The sequence below is a fragment of the Oncorhynchus keta genome, chromosome 7 (assembly GCF_023373465.1).
Source record: "Oncorhynchus keta strain PuntledgeMale-10-30-2019 chromosome 7, Oket_V2, whole genome shotgun sequence".
In the NCBI taxonomy this organism is placed as follows: domain Eukaryota; kingdom Metazoa; phylum Chordata; class Actinopteri; order Salmoniformes; family Salmonidae; genus Oncorhynchus; species Oncorhynchus keta.
The window spans coordinates 30,194,247-30,218,859 of record NC_068427.1 but is presented as its reverse complement, the minus strand read 5'-3'; the positions used below and the strand labels follow the sequence as shown (position 1 = coordinate 30,218,859).

General features: G+C 50.7%; 2 protein-coding genes across 4 annotated transcripts in view; both read right to left on the bottom strand.

The window, feature by feature from the left end:
* Positions 1–24,613, bottom strand: part of LOC127931025 (uncharacterized) — a 254,429-nt gene that overhangs the window by 59,807 nt on the left and 170,009 nt on the right. The window lies entirely within an intron of this gene.
* LOC118385842 (E3 ubiquitin-protein ligase SH3RF3-like) overlaps positions 1–24,613 on the bottom strand; it is a 127,908-nt gene that overhangs the window by 15,957 nt on the left and 87,338 nt on the right. Inside the window, exons 2-3 of one of the 3 annotated variants that reach the window (XM_052522562.1) lie at positions 18,900–19,187; positions 14,309–14,404 (exon numbers count right to left, since the gene is read on the bottom strand). The exons of 1 other annotated variant lie outside the window; for it this stretch is intronic. In XM_052522562.1, coding sequence (XP_052378522.1) covers positions 14,309–14,404; positions 18,900–19,187 — 384 coding nt within the window. The remainder of the gene's footprint in view (positions 1–14,308; positions 14,405–18,899; positions 19,188–24,613) is intronic. One more of the 3 variants, XM_052522563.1, reaches the window with a different exon arrangement.

Here is a 24,613-nt window from a genome sequence, read left to right as displayed (position 1 = left end):
TGTCTCAGTGTGTAAGTATAGACTGTAGAGAGCAGGACAGAGTGGATCTGTCTCAGTGTGTAAGTATAGACTGTAGAGAGCAGGACAGAGTGGATCTGTCTCAGTGTGTAAGTATAGACTGTAGAGGGCAGGACAGAGTGGATCTGTCTCAGTGTGTGAGTATAGACTGTAGAGGGCAGGACAGAGTGGATCTGTCTCAGTGTGTAAGTATAGACTGTAGAGAGCAGGACAGAGTGGATCTGTCTCAGTGTGTGAGTATAGATTGTAGGGGGCAGGACAGAGTGGATCTGTCTCAGTGTGTGAGTATAGACTGTAGGGGGTAGGACAGAGTGGATCTGTCTCAGTGTGTGAGTATAGACTGTAGAGGGCAGGACAGAGTGGATCTGTCTCAGTGTGTAAGTATAGACTGTAGAGAGCAGGACAGAGTGGATCTGTCTCAGTGTGTAAGTATAGACTGTAGAGAGCAGGACAGAGTGGATCTGTCTCAGTGTGTAAGTATAGACTGTAGAGGGCAGGACAGAGTGGATCTGTCTCAGTGTGTGAGTATAGACTGTAGAGGGCAGGACAGAGTGGATCTGTCTCAGTGTGTGAGTATAGACTGTAGGGGGCAGGACAGAGTGGATCTGTCTCAGTGTGTAAGTATAGACTGTAGAGGGCAGGGACAGAGTGGATCTGTCTCAGTGTGTAAGTATAGACTGTAGAGGGCAGGACAGAGTGGATCTGTCTCAGTGTGTGAGTATAGACTGTAGAGGGCGGGACAGAGTGGATCTGTCTCAGTGTGTGAGTATAGACTGTAGAGGGCAGGACAGAGTGGATCTGTCTCTGTGTGTGAGTATAGACTGTAGAGGGCAGGACAGAGTGGATCTGTCTCAGTGTGTGAGTATAGACTGTAGAGGGCAGGACAGAGTGGATCTGTCTCAGTGTGTGAGTATAGACTGTAGAGGGCAGGACAGAGTGGATCTGTCTCAGTGTGTGAGTATAGACTGTAGAGGGCAGGACAGAGTGGATCTGTCTCAGTGTGTGAGTATAGACTGTAGGGGGCAGGACAGAGTGGATCTGTCTCAGTGTGTAAGTATAGACTGTAGAGGGCAGGACAGAGTGGATCTGTCTCAGTGTGTAAGTATAGACTGTAGAGGGCAGGACAGAGTGGATCTGTCTCAGTGTGTGAGTATAGACTGTAGAGGGCAGGACAGAGTGGATCTGTCTCAGTGTGTGAGTATAGACTGTAGAGGGCAGGACAGAGTGGATCTGTCTCAGTGTGTGAGTATAGACTGTAGAGGGCAGGACAGAGTGGATCTGTCTCAGTGTGTGAGTATAGACTGTAGAGGGCAGGACAGAGTGGATCTGTCTGAGTGTGTAAGTATAGACTGTAGAGGACAGGACAGAGTGGATCTGTCTCAGTGTGTGAGTATAGACTGTAGAGGGCAGGACAGAGTGGATTTGTCTCAGTGTGTGAGTATAGACTGTAGGGGGCAGGACAGAGTGGATCTGACTCAGTGTGTGAGTATAGACTGTAGAGGGCAGGACAGAGTGGATCTGTCTCAGTGTGTGAGTATAGACTGTAGAGGGCAGGACAGAGTGGATCTGTCTCAGTGTGTGAGTATAGACTGTAGGGGGCAGGACAGAGTGGATCTGTCTCAATGTGTGAGTATAGACTGTAGGGGGCAGGACAGAGTGGATCTGTCTCAGTGTGTGGGTATAGACTGTAGGGGGCAGGACAGAGTGGATCTGACTCAGTGTGTGAGTATAGTATGTAGGGGGCAGGACAGAGTGGATCTGTCTCAGTGTGTGAGTATAGACTGTAGAGGGCAGGACAGAGTGGATCTGTCTCAGTGTGTGAGTATAGACTGTAGGGGGCAGGACAGAGTGGATCTGTCTCAGTGTGTAAGTATAGACTGTAGGGGGCAGGACAGAGTGGATCTGTCTCAGTGTGTGAGTATAGACTGTAGAGGGCAGGACAGAGTGGATCTGTCTCAGTGTGTGAGTATAGACTGTAGGGGGCAGGACAGAGTGGATCTGTCTCAGTGTGTGAGTATAGACTGTAGGGGGCAGGACAGAGTGGATCTGTCTCAGTGTGTGAGTATAGACTGTAGGGGGCAGGACAGAGTGGATCTGTCTCAGTGTGTGAGTATAGACTGTAGGGGGCAGGACAGAGTGGATCTGTCTCAGTGTGTGAGTATAGAATGTATGGGGCAGGACAGAGTGGATCTGATTCAGTGTGTGAGTATAGACTGTAAGGGGTAGGACAGAGTGGATCTGTCTCAGTGTGTGAGTATAGACTGTATGGGGCAGGACAGAGTGGATCTGACTCAGTGTGTGAGTATAGACTGTAGAGGGCAGGACAGAGTGGATCTGTCTCAGTGTGTAAGTATAGAATGTAGGGGCAGGACAGAGTGGATCTGTCTCAGTGTGTAAGTATAGAATGTAGGGGCAGGACAGAGTGGATCTGTCTCAGTGTGTGAGTATAGACTGTAGGGGGCAGGACAGAGTGGATCTGTCTCAGTGTGTGAGTATAGACTGTTGGGGGCAGGACAGAGTGGATCTGACTCAGTGTGTGAGTATAGACTGTAGGGGCAGGACAGAGTGGATCTGACTCAGTGTGTGAGTATAGACTGTAGAGGGAGGACAGAGTGGATCTGTCTCAGTGTGTGAGTATAGACTGTAGAGGGCAGGACAGAGTGGATCTGTCTCAGTGTGTGAGTATAGACTGTAGGGGCAGGACAGAGTGGATCTGTCTCAGTGTGTGAGTATAGACTGTAGAGGGCAGGACAGAGTGGATCTGTCTCAGTGTGTGAGTATAGACTGTAGAGGGCAGGACAGAGTGGATCTGTCTCAGTGTGTGAGTATAGACTGTAGAGGGCAGGACAGAGTGGATCTGTCTCAGTGTGTGAGTATAGACTGTAGGGGCAGGACAGAGTGGATCTGTCTCAGTGTGTGAGTATAGACTGTAGAGGGCAGGACAGAGTGGATCTGTCTCAGTGTGTGAGTATAGACTGTAGAGGGCAGGACAGAGTGGATCTGTCTCAGTGTGTGAGTATAGACTGTAGAGGGCAGGACAGAGTGGATCTGTCTCAGTGTGTGAGTATAGACTGTAGAGGGCAGGACAGAGTGGATCTGTCTCAGTGTGTGAGTATAGACTGTAGAGGGCTCTGTCTCAGTGTGTGAGTATAGACTGTAGAGGGCAGGACAGAGTGGATCTGTCTCAGTGTGTAAGTATAGACTGTAGGGGCAGGACAGAGTGGATCTGTCTCAGTGTGTGAGTATAGACTGTAGAGGGCAGGACAGAGTGGATCTGTCTCAGTGTGTGAGTATAGACTGTAGGGGCAGGACAGAGTGGATCTGACTCAGTGTGTGAGTATAGACTGTAGGGGCAGGACAGAGTGGATCTGACTCAGTGTGTGAGTATAGACTGTAGGGGGCAGGACAGAGTGGATCTGTCTCAGTGTGTGAGTATAGACTGTAGGGGGCAGGACAGAGTGGATCTGTCTCAGTGTGTGAGTATAGACTGTAGGGGGCAGGACAGAGTGGATCTGTCTCAGTGTGTGAGTATAGACTGTAGGGGGCAGGACAGGACTGTCTCAGTGTGATCTGTAGGGGGCAGGACAGAGTGGATCTGTCTCAGTGTGTGAGTATAGACTGTAGGGGGCAGGACAGAGTGGATCTGTCTCAGTGTGTGAGTATAGACTGTAGAGGGCAGGACAGAGTGGATCTGTCTCAGTGTGTGAGTATAGACTGTAGAGGGCAGGACAGAGTGGATCTGTCTCAGTGTGTGAGTATAGACTGTAGGGGCAGGACAGAGTGGATCTGTCTCAGTGTGTGAGTATAGACTGTAGGGGCAGGACAGAGTGGATCTGTCTCAGTGTGTGAGTATAGACTGTAGGGGGCAGGACAGAGTGGATCTGACTCAGTGTGTGAGTATAGTATGTAGGGGCAGGACAGAGTGGATCTGTCTCAGTGTGTGAGTATAGACTGTAGAGGGCAGGACAGAGTGGATCTGTCTCAGTGTGTGAGTATAGACTGTAGGGGGCAGGACAGAGTGGATCTGTCTCAGTGTGTGAGTATAGACTGTATGGGGCAGGACAGAGTGGATCTGATTCAGTGTGTGAGTCAGACTGGGGGTGTGGATCTGTCTCAGTGTGTGAGACTGTAGGGGGCAGGACAGAGTGGATCTGACTCAGTGTGTGAGTATAGACTGTAGAGGGCAGGACAGAGTGGATCTGTCTCAGTGTGTGAGTATAGACTGTAGAGGCAGGACAGAGTGGATCTGTCTCAGTGTGTGAGTATAGACTTAGAGGGGGCAGGACAGAGTGGATCTGTCTCAGTGTGTGAGTATAGACTGTAGAGGGAGGACAGAGTGGATGTCTCAGTGTGTGAGTATAGATGGGGCAGGACAGAGTGGATCTGTCTCAGTGTGTGAGTATAGACTGGATCTGTCTCAGTGTGTGAGGGCAGGACAGAGTGGATCTGTCTCAGTGTGTGAGTATAGACTGTAGGGGCAGGACAGAGTGGATCTGTCTCAGTGTGTGAGTATAGACTGTAGAGGGCAGGACAGAGTGGATCTGTCTCAGTGTGTGAGTATAGACTGTAGGGGGCAGGACAGAGTGGATCTGTCTCAGTGTGTAAGTATAGACTGTAGAGGGCAGGACAGAGTGGATCTGTCTCAGTGTGTGAGTATAGACTGTAGAGGGCAGGACAGAGTGGATCTGTCTCAGTGTGTGAGTATAGACTGTAGAGGGCAGGACAGAGTGGATCTGTCTCAGTGTGTGAGTATAGACTGTAGAGGGCAGGACAGAGTGGATCTGTCTCAGTGTGTGGATCTGTCTCAGTATAGACTGTAGAGGGCAGGACAGAGTCTGGATCTGTCTGTCAGTGTGTGAGTATAGACTGTAGGGGGCAGGACAGAGTGGATCTGTCTCAGTGTGTGAGTATAGACTGTAGGGGGCAGGACAGAGTGGATCTGTCTCAGTGTGTGAGTATAGAGTGGATCTGTCTCAGTGTGTGAGAGTAGGGGGCAGGACAGAGTGGATCTGTCTCAGTGTGTGAGTATAGACTGTAGGGGGCAGGACAGAGTGGATCTGTCTCAGTGTGTGAGTATAGACTGTAGGGGGCAGGACAGAGTGGATCTGTCTCAGTGTGTGAGTATAGACTGTAGGGGGCAGGACAGAGTGGATCTGTCTCAGTGTGTGAGTATAGACTGTAGAGGGCAGGACAGAGTGGATCTGTCTCAGTGTGTGAGTATAGACTGTAGAGGGCAGGACAGAGTGGATCTGTCTCAGTGTGTGAGTATAGACTGTAGGGGGCAGGACAGAGTGGATCTGTCTCAGTGTGTGAGTATAGACTGTAGGGGGCAGGACAGAGTGGATCTGTCTCAGTGTGTGAGTATAGACTGTAGGGGGCAGGACAGAGTGGATCTGTCTCAGTGTGTGAGTATAGTATGTGGGGGCAGGACAGAGTGGATCTGTCTCAGTGTGGAGTATAGACTGTAGAGGGCAGGACAGAGTGGATCTGTCTCAGTGTGTGAGTATAGACTGTAGGGGGCAGGACAGAGTGGATCTGTCTCAGTGTGTGAGTATAGAATGTATGGGGCAGGACAGAGTGGATCTGATTCAGTGTGTGAGTATAGACTGTAGGGGTAGGACAGAGTGGATCTGTCTCAGTGTGTGAGTATAGACTGTAGGGGCAGGACAGAGTGGATCTGACTCAGTGTGTGAGTATAGACTGTAGAGGGCAGGACAGAGTGGATCTGTCTCAGTGTGTGAGTATAGACTGTAGGGGCAGGACAGGTGGATCTGTCTCAGTGTGTGAGTATAGGTAGGGGGCAGGACAGAGTGGATCTGTCTCAGTGTGTGAGTATAGACTGTAGGGGGCAGGACAGAGTGGATCTGTCTCAGTGTGTGAGTATAGACTGTAGGGGGCAGGACAGAGTGGATCTGTCTCAGTGTGTGAGTATAGACTGTAGGGGCAGGACAGAGTGGATCTGTCTCAGTGTGTGAGTATAGACTGTAGAGGGCAGGACAGAGTGGATCTGTCTCAGTGTGTGAGTATAGACTGTAGGGGGCAGGACAGAGTGGATCTGTCTCAGTGTGTGAGTATAGACTGTAGGGGGCAGGACAGAGTGGATCTGTCTCAGTGTGTGAGTATAGACTGTAGGGGCAGGACAGAGTGGATCTGTCTCAGTGTGTGAGTATAGACTGTAGGGGCAGGACAGAGTGGATCTGTCTCAGTGTGTGAGTATAGACTGTAGGGGGCAGGACAGAGTGGATCTGTCTCAGTGTGTGAGTATAGACTGTAGGGGGCAGGACAGAGTGGATCTGTCTCAGTGTGTATAGAGTATAGACTGTAGGGGGACAGGACAGAGTGGATCTGTCTCAGTGTGTGAGTATAGAATGTATGGGGCAGGACAGAGTGGATCTGATTCAGTGTGTGAGTATAGACTGTAGGGGTAGGACAGAGTGGATCTGTCTCAGTGTGTGAGTATAGACTGTATGGGGCAGGACAGAGTGGATCTGTCTCAGTGTGTGAGTATAGACTGTAGGGCAGGACAGAGTGGATCTGTCTCAGTGTGTGAGTATAGTTTGTAGGGGGCAGGACAGAGTGGATCTGTCTCAGTGTGTGAGTATAGACTGTAGGGGGCAGGACAGAGTGGATCTGTCTCAGTGTGTGAGTATAGACTGTAGGGGCAGGACAGAGTGGATCTGTCTCAGTGTGTGAGTATAGACTGTAGGGGGCAGGACAGAGTGGATCTGTCTCAGTGTGTGAGTATAGACTGTAGGGGCAGGACAGAGTGGATCTGTCTCAGTGTGTGAGTATAGACTGTAGGGGCAGGACAGAGTGGATCTGTCTCAGTGTGTGAGTATAGACTGTAGGGGCAGGACAGAGTGGATCTGTCTCAGTGTGTGAGTATAGACTGTAGGGGGCAGGACAGAGTGGATCTGTCTCAGTGTGTGAGTATAGACTGTAGGGGGCAGGACAGAGTGGATCTGTCTCAGTGTGTGAGTATAGACTGTAGGGGCAGGACAGAGTGGATCTGTCTCAGTGTGTGAGTATAGACTGTAGGGGGCAGGACAGAGTGGATCTGTCTCAGTGTGTGAGTGACTGTATAGATGTCTCAGGGGGAGTATAGACTGACAGGACAGAGTGGATCTGTCTCAGTGTGTGAGTATAGTATGTAGGGGCAGGACAGAGTGGATCTGTCTCAGTGTGTGAGTATAGACTGGGGGCAGGACAGAGTGCATCTGTCTCAGTGTGTGAGTATAGACTGTAGGGGCAGGACAGAGTGGATCTGTCTCAGTGTGTGAGTATAGAATGTATGGGGCAGGACAGAGTGGATCTGATTCAGTGTGTGAGTATAGACTGTAGGGGGTAGGACAGAGTGGATCTGTCTCAGTGTGTGAGTATAGACTGTATGGGGCAGGACAGAGTGGATCTGACTCAGTGTGTGAGTATAGACTGTAGAGGGCAGGACAGAGTGGATCTGTCTCAGTGTGTGAGTATAGAATGTACGGGGCAGGACAGAGTGGATCTGTCTCAGTGTGTAAGTATAGAATGTACGGGGCAGGACAGAGTGGATCTGTCTCAGTGTGTGAGTATAGACTGTAGGGGGCAGGACAGAGTGGATCTGTCTCAGTGTGTGAGTATAGACTGTTGGGGGCAGGACAGAGTGGATCTGACTCAGTGTGTGAGTATAGACTGTAGGGGGCAGGACAGAGTGGATCTGACTCAGTGTGTGAGTATAGACTGTAGAGGGGAGGACAGAGTGGATCTGTCTCAGTGTGTGAGTATAGACTGTATTGGGCAGGACAGAGTGGATCTGATTCAGTGTGTGAGTATAGACTGTAGGGGGTAGGACAGAGTGGATCTGTCTCAGTGTGTGAGTATAGACTGTATGGGGCAGGACAGAGTGGATCTGACTCAGTGTGTGAGTATAGACTGTAGAGGGCAGGACAGAGTGGATCTGTCTCAGTGTGTGAGTATAGACTGTAGGGGGCAGGACAGAGTGGATCTGACTCAGTGTGTGAGTATAGACTGTAGGGGGCAGGACAGAGTGGATCTGACTCAGTGTGTGAGTATAGACTGTAGAGGGCAGGACAGAGTGGATCTGTCTCAGTGTGTGAGTATAGACTGTATGGGGCAGGACAGAGTGGATCTGATTCAGTGTGTGAGTATAGACTGTAGGGGGTAGGACAGAGTGGATCTGTCTCAGTGTGTGAGTATAGACTGTATGGGGCAGGACAGAGTGGATCTGACTCAGTGTGTGAGTATAGACTGTAGGGGGCAGGACAGAGTGGATCTGTCTCAGTGTGTGAGTATAGATTGTAGGGGGCAGGACAGAGTGGATCTGTCTCAGTGTGTGAGTATAGACTGTAGGGGGCAGGACAGAGTGGATCTGTCTCAGTGTGTGAGTATATACTGTAGGGTGCAGGACAGAGTGGATCTGTCTCAGTGTGTGAGTATAGACTGTAGGGGGCAGGACAGAGTGGATCTGACTCAGTGTGTGAGTATAGACTGTAGAGGGCAGGACAGAGTGGATCTGTCTCAGTGTGTGAGTATAGACTGTAGAGGGCAGGACAGAGTGGATCTGTCTCAGTGTGTGAGTATAGACTGTAGGGGGCAGGACAGAGTGGATCTGTCTCAGTGTGTGAGTATAGACTGTAGGGGGCAGGACAGAGTGGATCTGTCTCAGTGTGTGAGTATAGACTGTAGGGGGCAGGACAGAGTGGATCTGACTCAGTGTGTGAGTATAGTATGTAGGGGGCAGGACAGAGTGGATCTGTCTCAGTGTGTGAGTATAGACTGTAGAGGGCAGGACAGAGTGGATCTGTCTCAGTGTGTGAGTATAGACTGTAGGGGGCAGGACAGAGTGGATCTGTCTCAGTGTGTGAGTATAGAATGTATGGGGCAGGACAGAGTGGATCTGATTCAGTGTGTGAGTATAGACTGTAGGGGGTAGGACAGAGTGGATCTGTCTCAGTGTGTGAGTATAGACTGTATGGGGCAGGACAGAGTGGATCTGACTCAGTGTGTGAGTATAGACTGTAGAGGGCAGGACAGAGTGGATCTGTCTCAGTGTGTGAGTATAGACTGTAGAGGCAGGACAGAGTGGATCTGTCTCAGTGTGTGAGTATAGTTTGTAGGGGGCAGGACAGAGTGGATCTGTCTCAGTGTGTGAGTATAGACTGTAGGGGGCAGGACAGAGTGGATCTGTCTCAGTGTGTGAGTATAGACTGTAGGGGGCAGGACAGAGTGGATCTGTCTCAGTGTGTGAGTATAGACTGTAGGGGGCAGGACAGAGTGGATCTGACTCAGTGTGTGAGTATAGACTGTAGAGGGCAGGACAGAGTGGATCTGTCTCAGTGTGTGAGTATAGACTGTAGAGGGCAGGACAGAGTGGATCTGTCTCAGTGTGTGAGTATAGACTGTAGGGGGCAGGACAGAGTGGATCTGTCTCAGTGTGTGAGTATAGACTGTAGGGGGCAGGACAGAGTGGATCTGTCTCAGTGTGTGAGTATAGACTGTAGGGGCAGGACAGAGTGGATCTGACTCAGTGTGTGAGTATAGTATGTAGGGGGCAGGACAGAGTGGATCTGTCTCAGTGTGTGAGTATAGACTGTAGAGGGCAGGACAGAGTGCATCTGTCTCAGTGTGTGAGTATAGACTGTAGGGGGCAGGACAGAGTGGATCTGTCTCAGTGTGTGAGTATAGAATGTATGGGGCAGGACAGAGTGGATCTGATTCAGTGTGTGAGTATAGACTGTAGGGGGTAGGACAGAGTGGATCTGTCTCAGTGTGTGAGTATAGACTGTATGGGGCAGGACAGAGTGGATCTGACTCAGTGTGTGAGTATAGACTGTAGAGGGCAGGACAGAGTGGATCTGTCTCAGTGTGTGAGTATAGAATGTACGGGGCAGGACAGAGTGGATCTGTCTCAGTGTGTAAGTATAGAATGTACGGGGCAGGACAGAGTGGATCTGTCTCAGTGTGTGAGTATAGACTGTAGGGGGCAGGACAGAGTGGATCTGTCTCAGTGTGTGAGTATAGACTGTTGGGGGCAGGACAGAGTGGATCTGACTCAGTGTGTGAGTATAGACTGTAGGGGGCAGGACAGAGTGGATCTGACTCAGTGTGTGAGTATAGACTGTAGAGGGGAGGACAGAGTGGATCTGTCTCAGTGTGTGAGTATAGACTGTATTGGGCAGGACAGAGTGGATCTGATTCAGTGTGTGAGTATAGACTGTAGGGGTAGGACAGAGTGGATCTGTCTCAGTGTGTGAGTATAGACTGTATGGGGCAGGACAGAGTGGATCTGACTCAGTGTGTGAGTATAGACTGTAGAGGGCAGGACAGAGTGGATCTGTCTCAGTGTGTGAGTATAGACTGTAGGGGGCAGGACAGAGTGGATCTGACTCAGTGTGTGAGTATAGACTGTAGGGGGCAGGACAGAGTGGATCTGACTCAGTGTGTGAGTATAGACTGTAGAGGGCAGGACAGAGTGGATCTGTCTCAGTGTGTGAGTATAGACTGTATGGGGCAGGACAGAGTGGATCTGATTCAGTGTGTGAGTATAGACTGTAGGGGGTAGGACAGAGTGGATCTGTCTCAGTGTGTGAGTATAGACTGTATGGGGCAGGACAGAGTGGATCTGACTCAGTGTGTGAGTATAGACTGTAGGGGGCAGGACAGAGTGGATCTGACTCAGTGTGTGAGTATAGACTGTAGGGGGCAGGACAGAGTGGATCTGACTCACTGTGTGAGTATAGACTGTAGAGGGCAGGACAGAGTGGATCTGTCTCAGTGTGTGAGTATAGACTGTATGGGGCAGGACAGAGTGTATCTGTCTCAGTGTGTAAGTATAGACTGTAGGGGCAGGACAGAGTGGATCTGTCTTAGTGTGTGAGTATAGACTGTAGAGAGCAGGACAGAGTGGATCTGTCTCAGTGTGTGAGTATAGACTGTAGGGGGCAGGACAGAGTGGATATGTCTCAGTGTGTGAGTATAGACTGTAGAGGGCAGGACAGAGTGGATCTGTCTCAGTGTGTGAGTATCGACTGTAGAGGGCAGGACAGAGTGGATCTGTCTCAGTGTGTGAGTATAGACTGTATGGGGCAGGAAAGAGTGGATCTGACTCAGTGTGTGAGTATAGACTGTAGGGGGCAGGACTGAATGGATCTGTCTCAGTGTGTGAGTAAAGACCGTAGGGGGGCAGGACAGAGTGGATCTGTCTCAGTGTGTGAGTATAGACTGTAGGGGGCAGGACAGAGTGGATCTGACTCAGTGTGTGAGTATAGACTGTAGGGGGCAGGACAGAGTGGATCTGACTCAGTGTGTGAGTATAGACTGTAGAGGGCAGGACAGAGTGGATCTGTCTCAGTGTGTGAGTATAGACTGTATGGGGCAGGACAGAGTGTATCTGTCTCAGTGTGTAAGTATAGACTGTAGGGGCAGGACAGAGTGGATCTGTCTTAGTGTGTGAGTATAGACTGTAGAGAGCAGGACAGAGTGGATCTGTCTCAGTGTGTGAGTATAGACTGTAGGGGGCAGGACAGAGTGGATCTGTCTCAGTGTGTGAGTATAGACTGTAGAGGGCAGGACAGAGTGGATCTGTCTCAGTGTGTGAGTATCGACTGTAGAGGGCAGGACAGAGTGGATCTGTCTCAGTGTGTGAGTATAGACTGTATGGGGCAGGAAAGAGTGGATCTGACTCAGTGTGTGAGTATAGACTGTAGAGGGCAGGACAGAGTGGATCTGTCTCAGTGTGTGAGTATAGACTGTAGAGGGCAGGACAGAGTGTATCTGTCTCAGTGTGTGAGTATAGACTGTAGGGGGCAGGACAGAGTGGATCTGACTCAGTGTGTGAGTATAGACTGTAGGGGGCAGGACAGAGTGGATCTGACTCAGTGTGTGAGTATAGACTGTAGAGGGCAGGACAGAGTGGATCTGTCTCAGTGTGTGAGTATAGACTGTATGGGGCAGGACAGAGTGGATCTGTCTCAGTGTGTGAGTATAGACTGTAGGGGGTAGGACAGAGTGGATCTGTCTCAGTGTGTGAGTATAGACTGTATGGGGCAGGACAGAGTGGATCTGACTCAGTGTGTGAGTATAGACTGTAGAGGGCAGGACAGAGTGGATCTGTCTCAGTGTGTGAGTATAGACTGTAGGGGGCAGGACAGAGTGGATCTGACTCAGTGTGTGAGTATAGACTGTAGGGGGCAGGACAGAGTGTATCTGTCTCAGTGTGTAAGTATAGACTGTAGGGGCAGGACAGAGTGGATCTGTCTTAGTGTGTGAGTATAGACTGTAGAGGGCAGGACAGAGTGGATCTGTCTCAGTGTGTGAGTATAGACTGTAGGGGGCAGGACAGAGTGGATCTGTCTCAGTGTGTGAGTATAGACTGTAGGGGGCAGGACAGAGTGGATCTGTCTCAGTGTGTGAGTATAGACTGTAGAGGGCAGGACAGAGTGGATCTGTCTCAGTGTGTGAGTATAGACTGTTGGGGGCAGGACAGAGTGGATCTGTCTCAGTGTGTGAGTATAGACTGTAGGGGGCAGGACAGAGTGGATCTGACTCAGTGTGTGAGTATAGACTGTAGAGGGGAGGACAGAGTGGATCTGTCTCAGTGTGTGAGTATAGACTGTATTGGGCAGGACAGAGTGGATCTGTCTCAGTGTGTGAGTATAGACTGTATTGGGCAGGACAGAGTGGATCTGTCTCAGTGTGTGAGTATAGACTGTTGGGGGCAGGACAGAGTGGATCTGACTCAGTGTGTGAGTATAGACTGTAGGGGGCAGGACAGAGTGGATCTGACTCAGTGTGTGAGTATAGACTGTAGAGGGGAGGACAGAGTGGATCTGTCTCAGTGTGTGAGTATAGACTGTAGAGGGCAGGACAGAGTGGATCTGTCTCAGTGTGTGAGTATAGACTGTATGGGGCAGGACAGAGTGGATCTGTCTCAGTGTGTGAGTATAGACTGTATGGGGCAGGACAGAGTGGATCTGATTCAGTGTGTGAGTATAGACTGTAGGAGGTAGGACAGAGTGGATCTGTCTCAGTGTGTGAGTATAGACTGTATGGGGCAGGACAGAGTGGATCTGACTCAGTGTGTGAGTATAGACTGTAGAGGGCAGGACAGAGTGGATCTGTCTCAGTGTGTGAGTATAGACTGTAGGGGGCAGGACTGAATGGATCTGTCTCAGTGTGTGAGTATAGACTGTAGCGGGTAGGACAGAGTGGATCTGTCTCAGTGTGTGAGTATAGACTGTAGAGGGCAGGACAGAGTGGATCTGTCTCAGTGTGTGAGACGTCACCATCTCCATATTAATAGATATGCTAATCAGAACATATGCTAATGAGCCTGATAGATTGATCCTGCACTGACGGCATTACTCTCAGGGGACGAATGGAGACGCACACACAGTCTTTCTCTATGAAGGTCAAATACACACTCAGACACAGGCAGACAGTGAATTCCTCTCCCCATCTCATGCATACGTTCCCACAGTATACACAATATACCTGAATGTGTGACTGTCTCTTTACACTATTCACAAGGGCCTTCACCTTTTACCTCAACAAAAATGGTGTGAGAGTTTGTGTGTGTGTGTGTGTGTGTGTGTGTGTGTGTGTGTGTGTGTGTGTGTGTGTGTGTGTGTGTGTGTGTGTGTGTGTGTGTGTGTGTGTGTGTGTGTGTGTGTGTGTGTGTGCGTTGTTCTCTGAGGCAGAACCATCCTTCACCCTGTACTTTCTTTCTCTCTGTGATCATCTTTCATCTGAGCAGCCCTGTGCTCACTGTGCCATACAGTGTGTGTATTTGTGTGTGTTTGGATGTCAACATTCTAACAGTCTAATGAATACATTTTATATATGCTATTTCGAGGCAATTATGGGGGTAATTATCAACGGGGCAGGGCACCTTCAACTGTCGGGAGTAGGACGGGCAGCAGAGGGAAACCAGTCAAAAATGTCCTCCTTCAATTTGTGATATTAAGATTCTAACAGCGACAGTGTGTTATGACGTCAACATGACTTTCTAGGCTCTTCTTGTGTTAAAGGTGTGAAGGGTTAACAGCGCACAGCTACACCACCATAGGAGACAAGGAGAGAGGAGAGAGCTCCTTCCTCCCTCCCCCAACGCTCTACTCGCCTCCAGCTGGGACACCCTCATTATGTCCCCCCCTACTAACCCTAACCTCCCCCCTTCACAACACACATACGCACGCACACATAGCCTCCCGTCGAGTCAAATGATGGAAGACTCTCAATTATTAATGTATCCCTATCTAATAAGACCCCCCGTGTGTGTGTTTGTTGTTACCTCTACATAGAGGATGGGGAAGATCCCGATCTTATCTCCCAGCATGCCCTCTGCCCAGTTGTCATCCACTCGTCTGATCACCGTCAGAACCTCATCCTATTGAACAGACAGTATGGTTTATAAGGACAAAACAGGAATTAAGCTTATATTCATCTCTCTCTCTCTCTCTCTCTCTCTCTCTCTCTCTCTCTCTCTCTCTCTCTCTCTCTTCTCTCTCACTCTCTCATTCTCTCTCTCTCATCTCTCTCTCCCTCTCATTCTCTCTCTCTCTCTCTCTTTCATTCTCTCTCTCTCTCTCTCTCTCTCTCTCTCTCTCTCTCTCTCTCTCTCTCTCTCTCTCCCTCTCATTCTCTCTCCTCTCTCATTCTCTCTCTGTCTCTCTCTCTCTCTTTCATTCTCTCTCTCTCTCTCTCTCTCTCTCTCTCTCTCTCTCTCTCTCTCTCTCTCTCTCTCTCTCTCTCTCTCTCTCATTCTCTCTCTCTCTCTCTCTCTTCATTCTCTCTCTCTCTCTCTCTCTCTCTCTCTCTCATTCTCTCTCCCTCTCATTCTCTCTCTCTCTCTCTCTTTCATTCTCTCTGTCTCTCTCTCTCTCTCTCTCTCATTCTCTCTCCCTCTCATTCTCTCTCTCTCTCTCTCTTTCATTCTCTCTGTCTCTCTCTCTCTCTCTCTCTCATTCTCTCTCCCTCTCATTCTCTCTCTCTCTCTCTTTCATTCTCTCTGTCTCTCTCTCTCTCGGGTGGTCTAGAGTTTTGTTGCCTCTTTTTGATGGTGACGTGCTGTTAAAAAAATGGGGTAAAACTGATTTCCCTGCATTAAAATCACCATGTGTGAGTCTCTCTTTCTCTTACTCTTTCTCTCACTCTCCCACACTATCTCCCCTCTCCCTCTCTAACTTGGCCTGCCCCCTTCTGCCTCTGCCCCTGACCTAATGATACCACTGTCTCTTCTAATTTCTCATCATCACAGAGGGAAAGAAGGAGAGGGAGGGAGAGGATGGCAGAAAGAGAAACAGTAAGAGAGGGATAAGGTTTCTCTCTCCTAGAGATATATTATCTGACCCACTGGCCCTGTTACATGCAGGCTTACATGCTGCTCTCCTTCACTCATTCACTCCCTCTCCGCCTCCCTCTCCGCCTCCCTCTCATTCTCTCTTTGAATTTAAACCCATCCTTCCATTTAGTAATTTAGCTAGGGAACTGCAGCTGTGATTCTGTGTGTGCGAAAAGGAAGTGCATGTCTGTGTCTCTCTGTCCTGACTTGGCCCTCAGCCCCATCCTGAGAGAGTGTATGAGGCCAGGTGCTGCTGAGGAACACACACACAGAGAATGAGAGAGAACGAGATATGTTCCATTTGCCAGTGTCCTCACCTAGAGTGTGTAACAGCATGAACAAATGATGAGCTTTGAAGAGGAGAGGAGCAGAGGGAATACAAATCACTGTTTATCACAAACACTGTGCTGGAGAAGGGGGGTTACTCTCTCGCTCTCCCACATAGGAGGAGAAAAACTATATTCAGATAGAGAGGGAGAAAGATAGACGGAGGAGAAGGTAGACTGCTTAGATAAACACAAAACCAGTAGGGTATCATAGAGAGCCTCCACTCCACTCTTCTGGGAAGGCTTTCCACTAAATGTTGGAACATTGCTGCAGGGACTTGCTTCCATTCAGCCATAACAGCATTAGAGAGGTTGGTCACTGATGTTGGGCTACTAAGCCTGGCTCGCAATCAGCGTTCCAATTCATCCCAAAGGTGTTTGATCAAATCAAATCAAATCACATTTTTATTTGTCACATACACATGGTTAGCAGATGTTAATGCGAGTGTAGCGAAATGCTTGTGCTTCTAGTTCTGACAATGCAGTAATAACTAACGAGTAATCTAACCTAACCCAACAATTCCACAACTGCTACCTTATACACACAAGTGTAAGGGGATAAAGATGTTCGATGAGGCTCTGTGTAGGCCATTCAAGTTCTTCCACACCGATATTCGGCAATCCATTGCTGTGTGGACCTCGCTTTGTGCACAGGGGCGTTGTCATGCTGAAACAGGAAAGGGACCTTCCCCAAGCGGTTGCCACAAAGAATCGTCTAGAATGCCATTGTGTGCTGCCTAGCCCGAACCATGAAAAACAGCCCTTCCTTCTCCACCAAACTTTGCAGTTGGCACTATGCATTGTGTAAGGTAGCGTTCTCTCCTGGCATCCGCCAAACCCAGATTTGTCCGTCGGACTGCCAGATGGTGAAGCTAAGGACTCTGGGACTAAACACCTCCCTCTGCAACTGGATCCTGGAGTTCCTGACGGGCCGCCCCCAGGTGGTAAGGGTAGGTAACAACACATCCGCCACGCTGATCCTCAACACAGGGGCCCCTCAGGGGTGTGTGATTAGTCCCCTCCTATACTCCCTGTTCACTCATGACTGCATGGCCAGGCATGACTGCAACACCATCATTAAGTTTGCCGATGATACACCAGTGGTGGCCTGATCACCAACAACGACGAGACAGCAAATAGGGAGGAGGTCAGAGACCTGGCCGTGTGATACCAGGACAACAACCTCCCCCTCAACGCGATCAAGACAAAGGAGATGATTGTGGACTACAGGAAAAGGAGGACTGAGCATCGACGGGGCTGTAGTGGAGCAGGTTGAGAGCTTCAAGTTCCTTGGTGTCCACATTACCAACAAACTAACATGGTCCAAGCACACCAAGACAGTCGTGAAGAGGGCACAACAAAACCTATTCTCCCTCAGGAGACTGAAAAGATTTGGCATGGGTCCTCAGATCCTCAAAAGGTTCGACAGCTGCACCATCGAGAGCATCCTGACTGGTTGCATCACTGCCTGGTATGACAACTTCTCGGCATCCGACCGCAAGGCACTACAGAGGGTAGTGCGTACAACCCAGTACATCACTGGGGCCAAGCTCCCTGCCATCCAGGACCTCTATACCAGGTGGTGTCAGAGGAAGGCCCTAAAAATTGTCCAAGTCTCCAGCCACCCTAGTCATAGACTGTTATCTCTGCTAATGCATGGCAAGCGGTACCAGAGCACCAAGTCTAGGTCCAAGAGGTTTCTAAACAGCTTCTACCCCCAAGCCATAAGACTCCTGAACATCTAAATAAATGGCTACTCAGAATATTTGCATTGACCACCCTCTTTTACGCCGCTGCTACTCTCTGTTATTATCTATGCATAGTCACTTTAATAACTCTATCTACATGTACATATTTCCTCAATTGCCTCGGCTAACCGGTGCCACCGCACATTGACTCTGTACCGGTACCCTCTGTTGGTACCCCCTATATATAGTCTCGCTATTGTTATTTTGCTTCTGCTCTTTAACTACTTGTTACTTTTATTTACTATTCTTATTTGTATTTTTTAAACTGCATTGTTGGTTAAGGGCTTGTAGATAAGCATTTCACTGTAAGGTCTACTACACCTGTTGTATTCGGCGCATGTGACTAATACAATTTGATTTGAAGAGTAAATCATCACTCCAGAGGACGTGTTTCCACTGCTCAAGAGTCCAATGGCGACGAGCTTTACACCACTCCAGCCGACACTTGGCATTGCGCATGGTGATCTTAGGCTTGTGTGCGGCTGCTCGGTCATGAAAACCCATTTCATGAAGCTGCCGACAAACAGTTGATGTGCTGACGTTGCTTTCAGAAACAGTTTGGAACTCGGTAGTGAGAGTTGCAACCGAAGACAGACGATTTTTCCGAACTACGTGCTTCAGTACTCGGCGGTCCCGTTCTGTTAGCTTGGGTGGCCTACCACTTCTCGGCTGAGCCGTTGTTGCTCCTAGAATTTTACACGTCACAATAATAGCACTTACAGTTGCCCGGGGTTGCTCTAGCAGGGCAGACATTTGACACACTGATTTGTTGGAAAGGTGGCATCCTATGATGGTGCCAAGTTGAATGTCACTGAGCTCTTCAGTAAGGCCATTCTACTGCCAATGTTTGTCTATGGAGATTGCATGGCTGTGTGCTCGATTTTATACACCTGTCAGTGTAACCGATGTGAAATGACTAGCTAGTTTGCGGGGTGCGCTCTAATAACGTTTCAATCGGTGACGTAACTCGCTCTGAGACCTTGGAGTAGTTGTTCCCCTTGCCCTGCAAGAGCCAGGGCTTTTGTGGAGCGATGGGTAACGATGCTTCTTGGAAGGCAGTTGTTGATGTGTGCAGGGGGTCCCTGGTTCAAGCCCAGGTAGGGGCGAGGAGAGGGACGGAAGCTTTACTGTTACATCAGCAATGGGTCTGGCTGAAATAGCCGAATCCGCTCATTTGAAGGGGTGTCCATATACTTTTGTATATATATTTATATTCCACACTCGGACAATACTCGTGTATTGTTTTGTTTTGTTAGGTATTACTGTACTGTTGGAGCTAGAAACATAAGCATTTTGATGCACCTGCAATAACATCTGCAAAATATGTGTACGCGACCAATAACATTTCATTTTATTTGATCAGTGTCCATGTAAACGTATTCATAGATACACACACAGTGGATTACAGTGAGTCAGCGTGTGTTCGTGTGTGTAGGTTTGTGTGTGCGTGCATGTGTGTGTGTGTACCTTCGAGAAGGCCAGACAGTCTTTGTCCTGATCTTTGTCTTTGACTTCAAAGTCGTACAAGGCCTTTCCTGTGGGCGGAGTTTGGCTCAGCGGCCGTAACAACGCGATGTAACTAGCTGGCAGGAAACCATGACAACTGTTCAGCTCCCCATGGTACCAGTTGTCGTCAACTTTACGTCGTAGGATGATGATGTCCCCTTTTGCAAACTGCAGGTCTCCAGGTTCCTTCCCCTCGTAGGAATAGAGAGCCTTTCCACAGGGCAGGGTTAGGGTTAGATTAGGTAAACTCTGGAGGAGAGAGAGGAGATATGTTAGACCTTCCCACAGGGCAGGGCAGGTAAACTCTGGAGGAGAGAGAGGAGACACGTTAGACCTTCCCACAGGGCAGGGCAGGTAAACTCTGGAGGAGAGAGAGGAGACACGTTAGACCTTCCCACAGGGCAGGGCAGGTAAACTCTGGAGGAGAGAGAGGAGACACGTTAGACCTTCCCACAGGGCAGGGCGGGTAAACTCTGGAGGAGAGAGAGGAGACACGTTAGACCTTCCCACAGGGCAGGGCAGGTAAACTCTGGAGGAGAGAGAGGAGACACGTTAGACCTTCCCACAGGGCAGGGCAGGTAAACTCTGGAGGAGAGAGAGGAGATAAGTTAGACCTTCCCACAGGGCAGGGCAGGTAAACTCTGGAGGAGAGAGAGGAGACACGTTAGACCTTCCCACAGGGCAGGGCAGGTAAACTCTGGAGGAGAGAGAGGAGACACATTAGACCTTCCCACAGGGCAGGGCAGGTAAAACTCTGGAGGAGAGAGAGGAGACACGTTAGACCTTCCCACAGGGCAGGGCAGGTAAAACTCTGGAGGAGAGTGAGGAGACACGTTAGACCTTCCCACAGGGCAGGGCAGGTAAACTCTGGAGGAGAGAGAGGAGACACGTTAGACCTTCCCACAGGGCAGGGCAGGTAAAACTCTGGAGGAGAGTGAGGAGACACGTTAGACCTTCCCACAGGGCAGGGCAGGTAAAACTCTGGAGGAGAGTGAGGAGACACGTTAGACCTTCCCACAGGGCAGGGCAGGTAAACTCTGGAGGAGAGTGAGGAGATAAGTTAGACCTTCCCACAGGGCAGGGCAGGTAAACTCTGGAGGAGAGTGAGGAGACACGTTAGACCTTCCCACAGGGCAGGGCAGGTAAACTCTGGAGGAGAGTGAGGAGATAAGTTAGACCTTCCCACAGGGCAGGGCAGGTAAAACTCTGGAGGAGAGTGAGGAGACACGTTAGACCTTCCCACAGGGCAGGGCAGGTAAAACTCTGGAGGAGAGAGAGGAGATAAGTTAGACCTTCCCACAGGGCAGGGCGGGTAAACTCTGGAGGAGAGTGAGGAGACACGTTAGACCTTCCCACAGGGCAGGGCAGGTAAACTCTGGAGGAGAGAGAGGAGACACGTTAGACCTTCCCACAGGGCAGGGCAGGTAAACTCTGGAGGAGAGAGAGGAGACACGTTAGACCTTCCCACAGGGCAGGGCAGGTAAACTCTGGAGGAGAGAGAGGAGACACGTTAGACCTTCCCACAGGGCAGGGCAGGTAAAACTCTGGAGGAGAGTGAGGAGACACGTTAGACCTTCCCACAGGGCAGGGCAGGTAAACTCTGGAGGAGAGAGAGGAGACACGTTAGACCTTCCCACAGGGCAGGGCAGGTAAAACTCTGGAGGAGAGTGAGGAGACACGTTAGACCTTCCCACAGGGCAGGGCAGGTAAACTCTGGAGGAGAGTGAGGAGATAAGTTAGACCTTCCCACAGGGCAGGGCAGGTAAAACTCTGGAGGAGAGTGAGGAGACACGTTAGACCTTCCCACAGGGCAGGGCAGGTAAACTCTGGAGGAGAGTGAGGAGATAAGTTAGACCTTCCCACAGGGCAGGGCAGGTAAAACTCTGGAGGAGAGTGAGGAGATAAGTTACACGTGAGACCTTCTCCCAGACCTTCCCACAGGGCAGGGCAGGTAAAACTCTGGAGGAGAGAGAGGAGATAAGTTAGACCTTCCCACAGGGCAGGGCGGGTAAACTCTGGAGGAGAGTGAGGAGACACATTAGACCTTCCCACAGGGCAGGGCAGGTAAACTCTGGAGGAGAGAGAGGAGACACGTTAGACCTTCCCACAGGGCAGGGCAGGTAAACTCTGGAGGAGAGAGAGGAGACACGTTAGACCTTCCCACAGGGCAGGGCAGGTAAACTCTGGAGGAGAGAGACGAGACACGTTAGACCTTCCCACAGGGCAGGGCAGGTAAACTCTGGAGGAGAGAGAGGAGACACGTTAGACCTTCCCACAGGGCAGGGCAGGTAAACTCTGGAAGAGAGAGAGGAGATAAGTTAGACCTTCCCACAGGGCAGGGCAGGTAAACTCTGGAGGAGAGAGAGGAGATAAGTTAGACCTTCCCACAGGGCAGGGCAGGTAAACTCTGGAGGAGAGTGAGGAGATAAGTTAGACCTTCCCACAGGGCAGGGCAGGTAAACTCTGGAAGAGAGAGAGGAGATAAGTTAGACCTTCCCACAGGGCAGGGCAGGTAAACTCTGGAGGAGAGAGAGGAGACACGTTAGACCTTCCCACAGGGCAGGGCAGGTAAACTCTGGAGGAGAGAGAGGAGACACGTTAGACCTTCCCACAGGGCAGGGCGGGTAAACTCTGGAGGAGAGAGAGGAGACACGTTAGACCTTCCCACAGGGCAGGGCGGGTAAACTCTGGAGGAGAGAGAGGAGAAACGTTAGACCTTCCCACAGGGCAGGGCAGGTAAACTATGGAGGAGAGAGAGGAGACACGTTAGACCTTCCCACAGGGCAGGGCAGGTAAACTCTGGAGGAGAGAGAGGAGATAAGTTAGACCTTCCCACAGGGCAGGGCAGGTAAAACTCTGGAGGAGAGTGAGGGCAGGGCAGGTAAACAGGAGAGAGTGTTAGACCTTCCCACAGGGCAGGGCAGGTAAAACTCTGGAGGAGAGAAAGGAGATAAGTTAGACCTTCCCACAGGGCAGGGCGGGTAAACTCTGGAGGAGAGTGAGGAGACACGTTAGACCTTCCCACAGGGCAGGGCAGGTAAACTCTGGAGGAGAGAGAGGAGACACGTTAGACCTTCCCACAGGGCAGGGCAGGTAAACTCTGGAGGAGAGAGAGGAGACACATTAGACCTTCCCACAGGGCAGGGCAGGTAAAACTCTGGAGGAGAGAGAGGAGACACGTTAGACCTTCCCACAGGGCAGGGCAGGTAAAAGGAGAGAGAGGAGACACGTTAGACCTCTGGAGGAGAGTGAGGAGACAGGAGAGTGAGGAGATACGTTAGACCTTCCCACAGGGCAGGGCAGGTAAACTCTGGAGGAGAGAGAGGAGACACGTTAGACCTTCCCACAGGGCAGGGCAGGTAAAACTCTGGAGGAGAGTGAGGAGACACGTTAGACCTTCCCACAGGGCAGGGCAGGTAAACTCTGGAGGAGAGAGAGGAGACACGTTAGACCTTCCCACAGGGCAGGGCAGGTAAACTCTGGAGGAGAGAGAGGAGACATGTTAGACCTTCCCACAGGGCAGGGCAGGTAAACTCTGGAGGAGAGAGAGGAGACACGTTAGACCTTCCCACAGGGCAGGGCAGGTAAACTCTGGAGGAGAGAGAGGAGACACGTTAGACCTTCCCACAGGGCAGGGCAGGTAAACTCTGGAAGAGAGAGAGGAGATAAGTTAGACCTTCCCACAGGGCAGGGCAGGTAAACTCTGGAGGAGAGAGAGGAGATAAGTTAGACCTTCCCACAGGGCAGGGCAGGTAAACTCTGGAGGAGAGTGAGGAGATAAGTTAGACCTACCCACAGGGCAGGGCAGGTAAACTCTGGAAGAGAGAGAGGAGATAAGTTAGACCTTCCCACAGGGCAGGGCAGGTAAACTCTGGAGGAGAGAGAGGAGACACGTTAGACCTTCCCACAGGGCAGGGCAGGTAAACTCTGGAGGAGAGAGAGGAGACACGTTAGACCTTCCCACAGGGCAGGGCGGGTAAACTCTGGAGGAGAGAGAGGAGACACGTTAGACCTTCCCACAGGGCAGGGCGGATAAACTCTGGAGGAGAGAGAGGAGACACGTTAGACCTTCCCACAGGGCAGGGCAGGTAAACTCTGGAGGAGAGAGAGGAGACACGTTAGACCTTCCCACAGGGCAGGGCAGGTAAACTCTGGAGGAGAGAGAGGAGATAAGTTAGACCTTCCCACAGGGCAGGGCAGGTAAAACTCTGGAGGAGAGTGAGGAGACACGTTAGACCTTCCCACAGGGCAGGGCAGGTAAAACTCTGGAGGAGAGAGAGGAGATAAGTTAGACCTTCCCACAGGGCAGGGCGGGTAAACTCTGGAGGAGAGTGAGGAGACACGTTAGACCTTCCCACAGGGCAGGGCAGGTAAACTCTGGAGGAGAGAGAGGAGACACGTTAGACCTTCCCACAGGGCAGGGCAGGTAAACTCTGGAGGAGAGAGAGGAGACACGTTAGACCTTCCCACAGGGCAGGGCAGGTAAACTCTGGAGGAGAGAGAGGAGACACATTAGACCTTCCCACAGGGCAGGGCAGGTAAACTCTGGAGGAGAGAGAGGAGACACGTTAGACCTTCCCACAGGGCAGGGCAGGTAAACTCTGGAGGAGAGAGGAGATAAGTTAGACCTTCCCACAGGGCAGGGCAGGTAAACTCTGGAGGAGAGTGAGGAGATAAGTTAGACCTTCCCACAGGGCAGGGCAGGTAAACTCTGGAGGAGAGAGAGGAGATAAGTTAGACCTTCCCACAGGGCAGGGCAGGTAAACTCTGGAGGAGAGAGAGGAGACACGTTAGACCTTCCCACAGGGCAGGGCAGGTAAACTCTGGAAGAGAGAGAGGAGATAAGTTAGACCTTCCCACAGGGCAGGGCAGGTAAACTCTGGAGGAGAGAGAGGAGATAAGTTAGACCTTCCCACAGGGCAGAGCAGGTAAACTCTGGAGGAGAGTGAGGAGATAAGTTAGACCTTCCCACAGGGCAGGGCAGGTAAACTCTGGAAGAGAGAGAGGAGATAAGTTAGACCTTCCCACAGGGCAGGGCAGGTAAACTCTGGAAGAGAGAGAGGAGATAAGTTAGACCTTCCCACAGGGCAGGGCAGGTAAACTCTGGAGGAGAGAGAGGAGATAAGTTAGACCTTCCCACAGGGCAGGGCAGGTAAACTCTGGAGGAGAGTGAGGAGATAAGTTAGACATTCCCACAGGGCAGGGCAGGTAAACTCTGGAGGAGAGAGAGGAGATAAGTTAGACCTTCCCACAGGGCAGGGCAGGTAAACTCTGGAGGAGAGAGGAGACACGTTAGACCTTCCCACAGGGCAGGGCAGGTAAAACTCTGGAGGAGAGAGAGGAGATAAGTTAGACCTTCCCACAGGGCAGGGCAGGTAAACTCTGGAGGAGAGAGAGGAGACACGTTAGACCTTCCCACAGGGCAGGGCAGGTAAAACTCTGGAGGAGAGAGAGGAGATAAGTTAGACCTTCCCACAGGGCAGGGCAGGTAAACTCTGGAGGAGAGAGAGGAGATAAGTTAGACCTTCCCACAGGGCAGGGCAGGTAAACTCTAGAGGAGAGAGAGGAGACACGTTAGACCTTCCCACAGGGCAGGGCAGGTAAACTCTGGAGGAGAGAGAGGAGACACGTTAGACCTTCCCACAGGGCAGGGAGGGTAAACTCTGGAGGAGAGA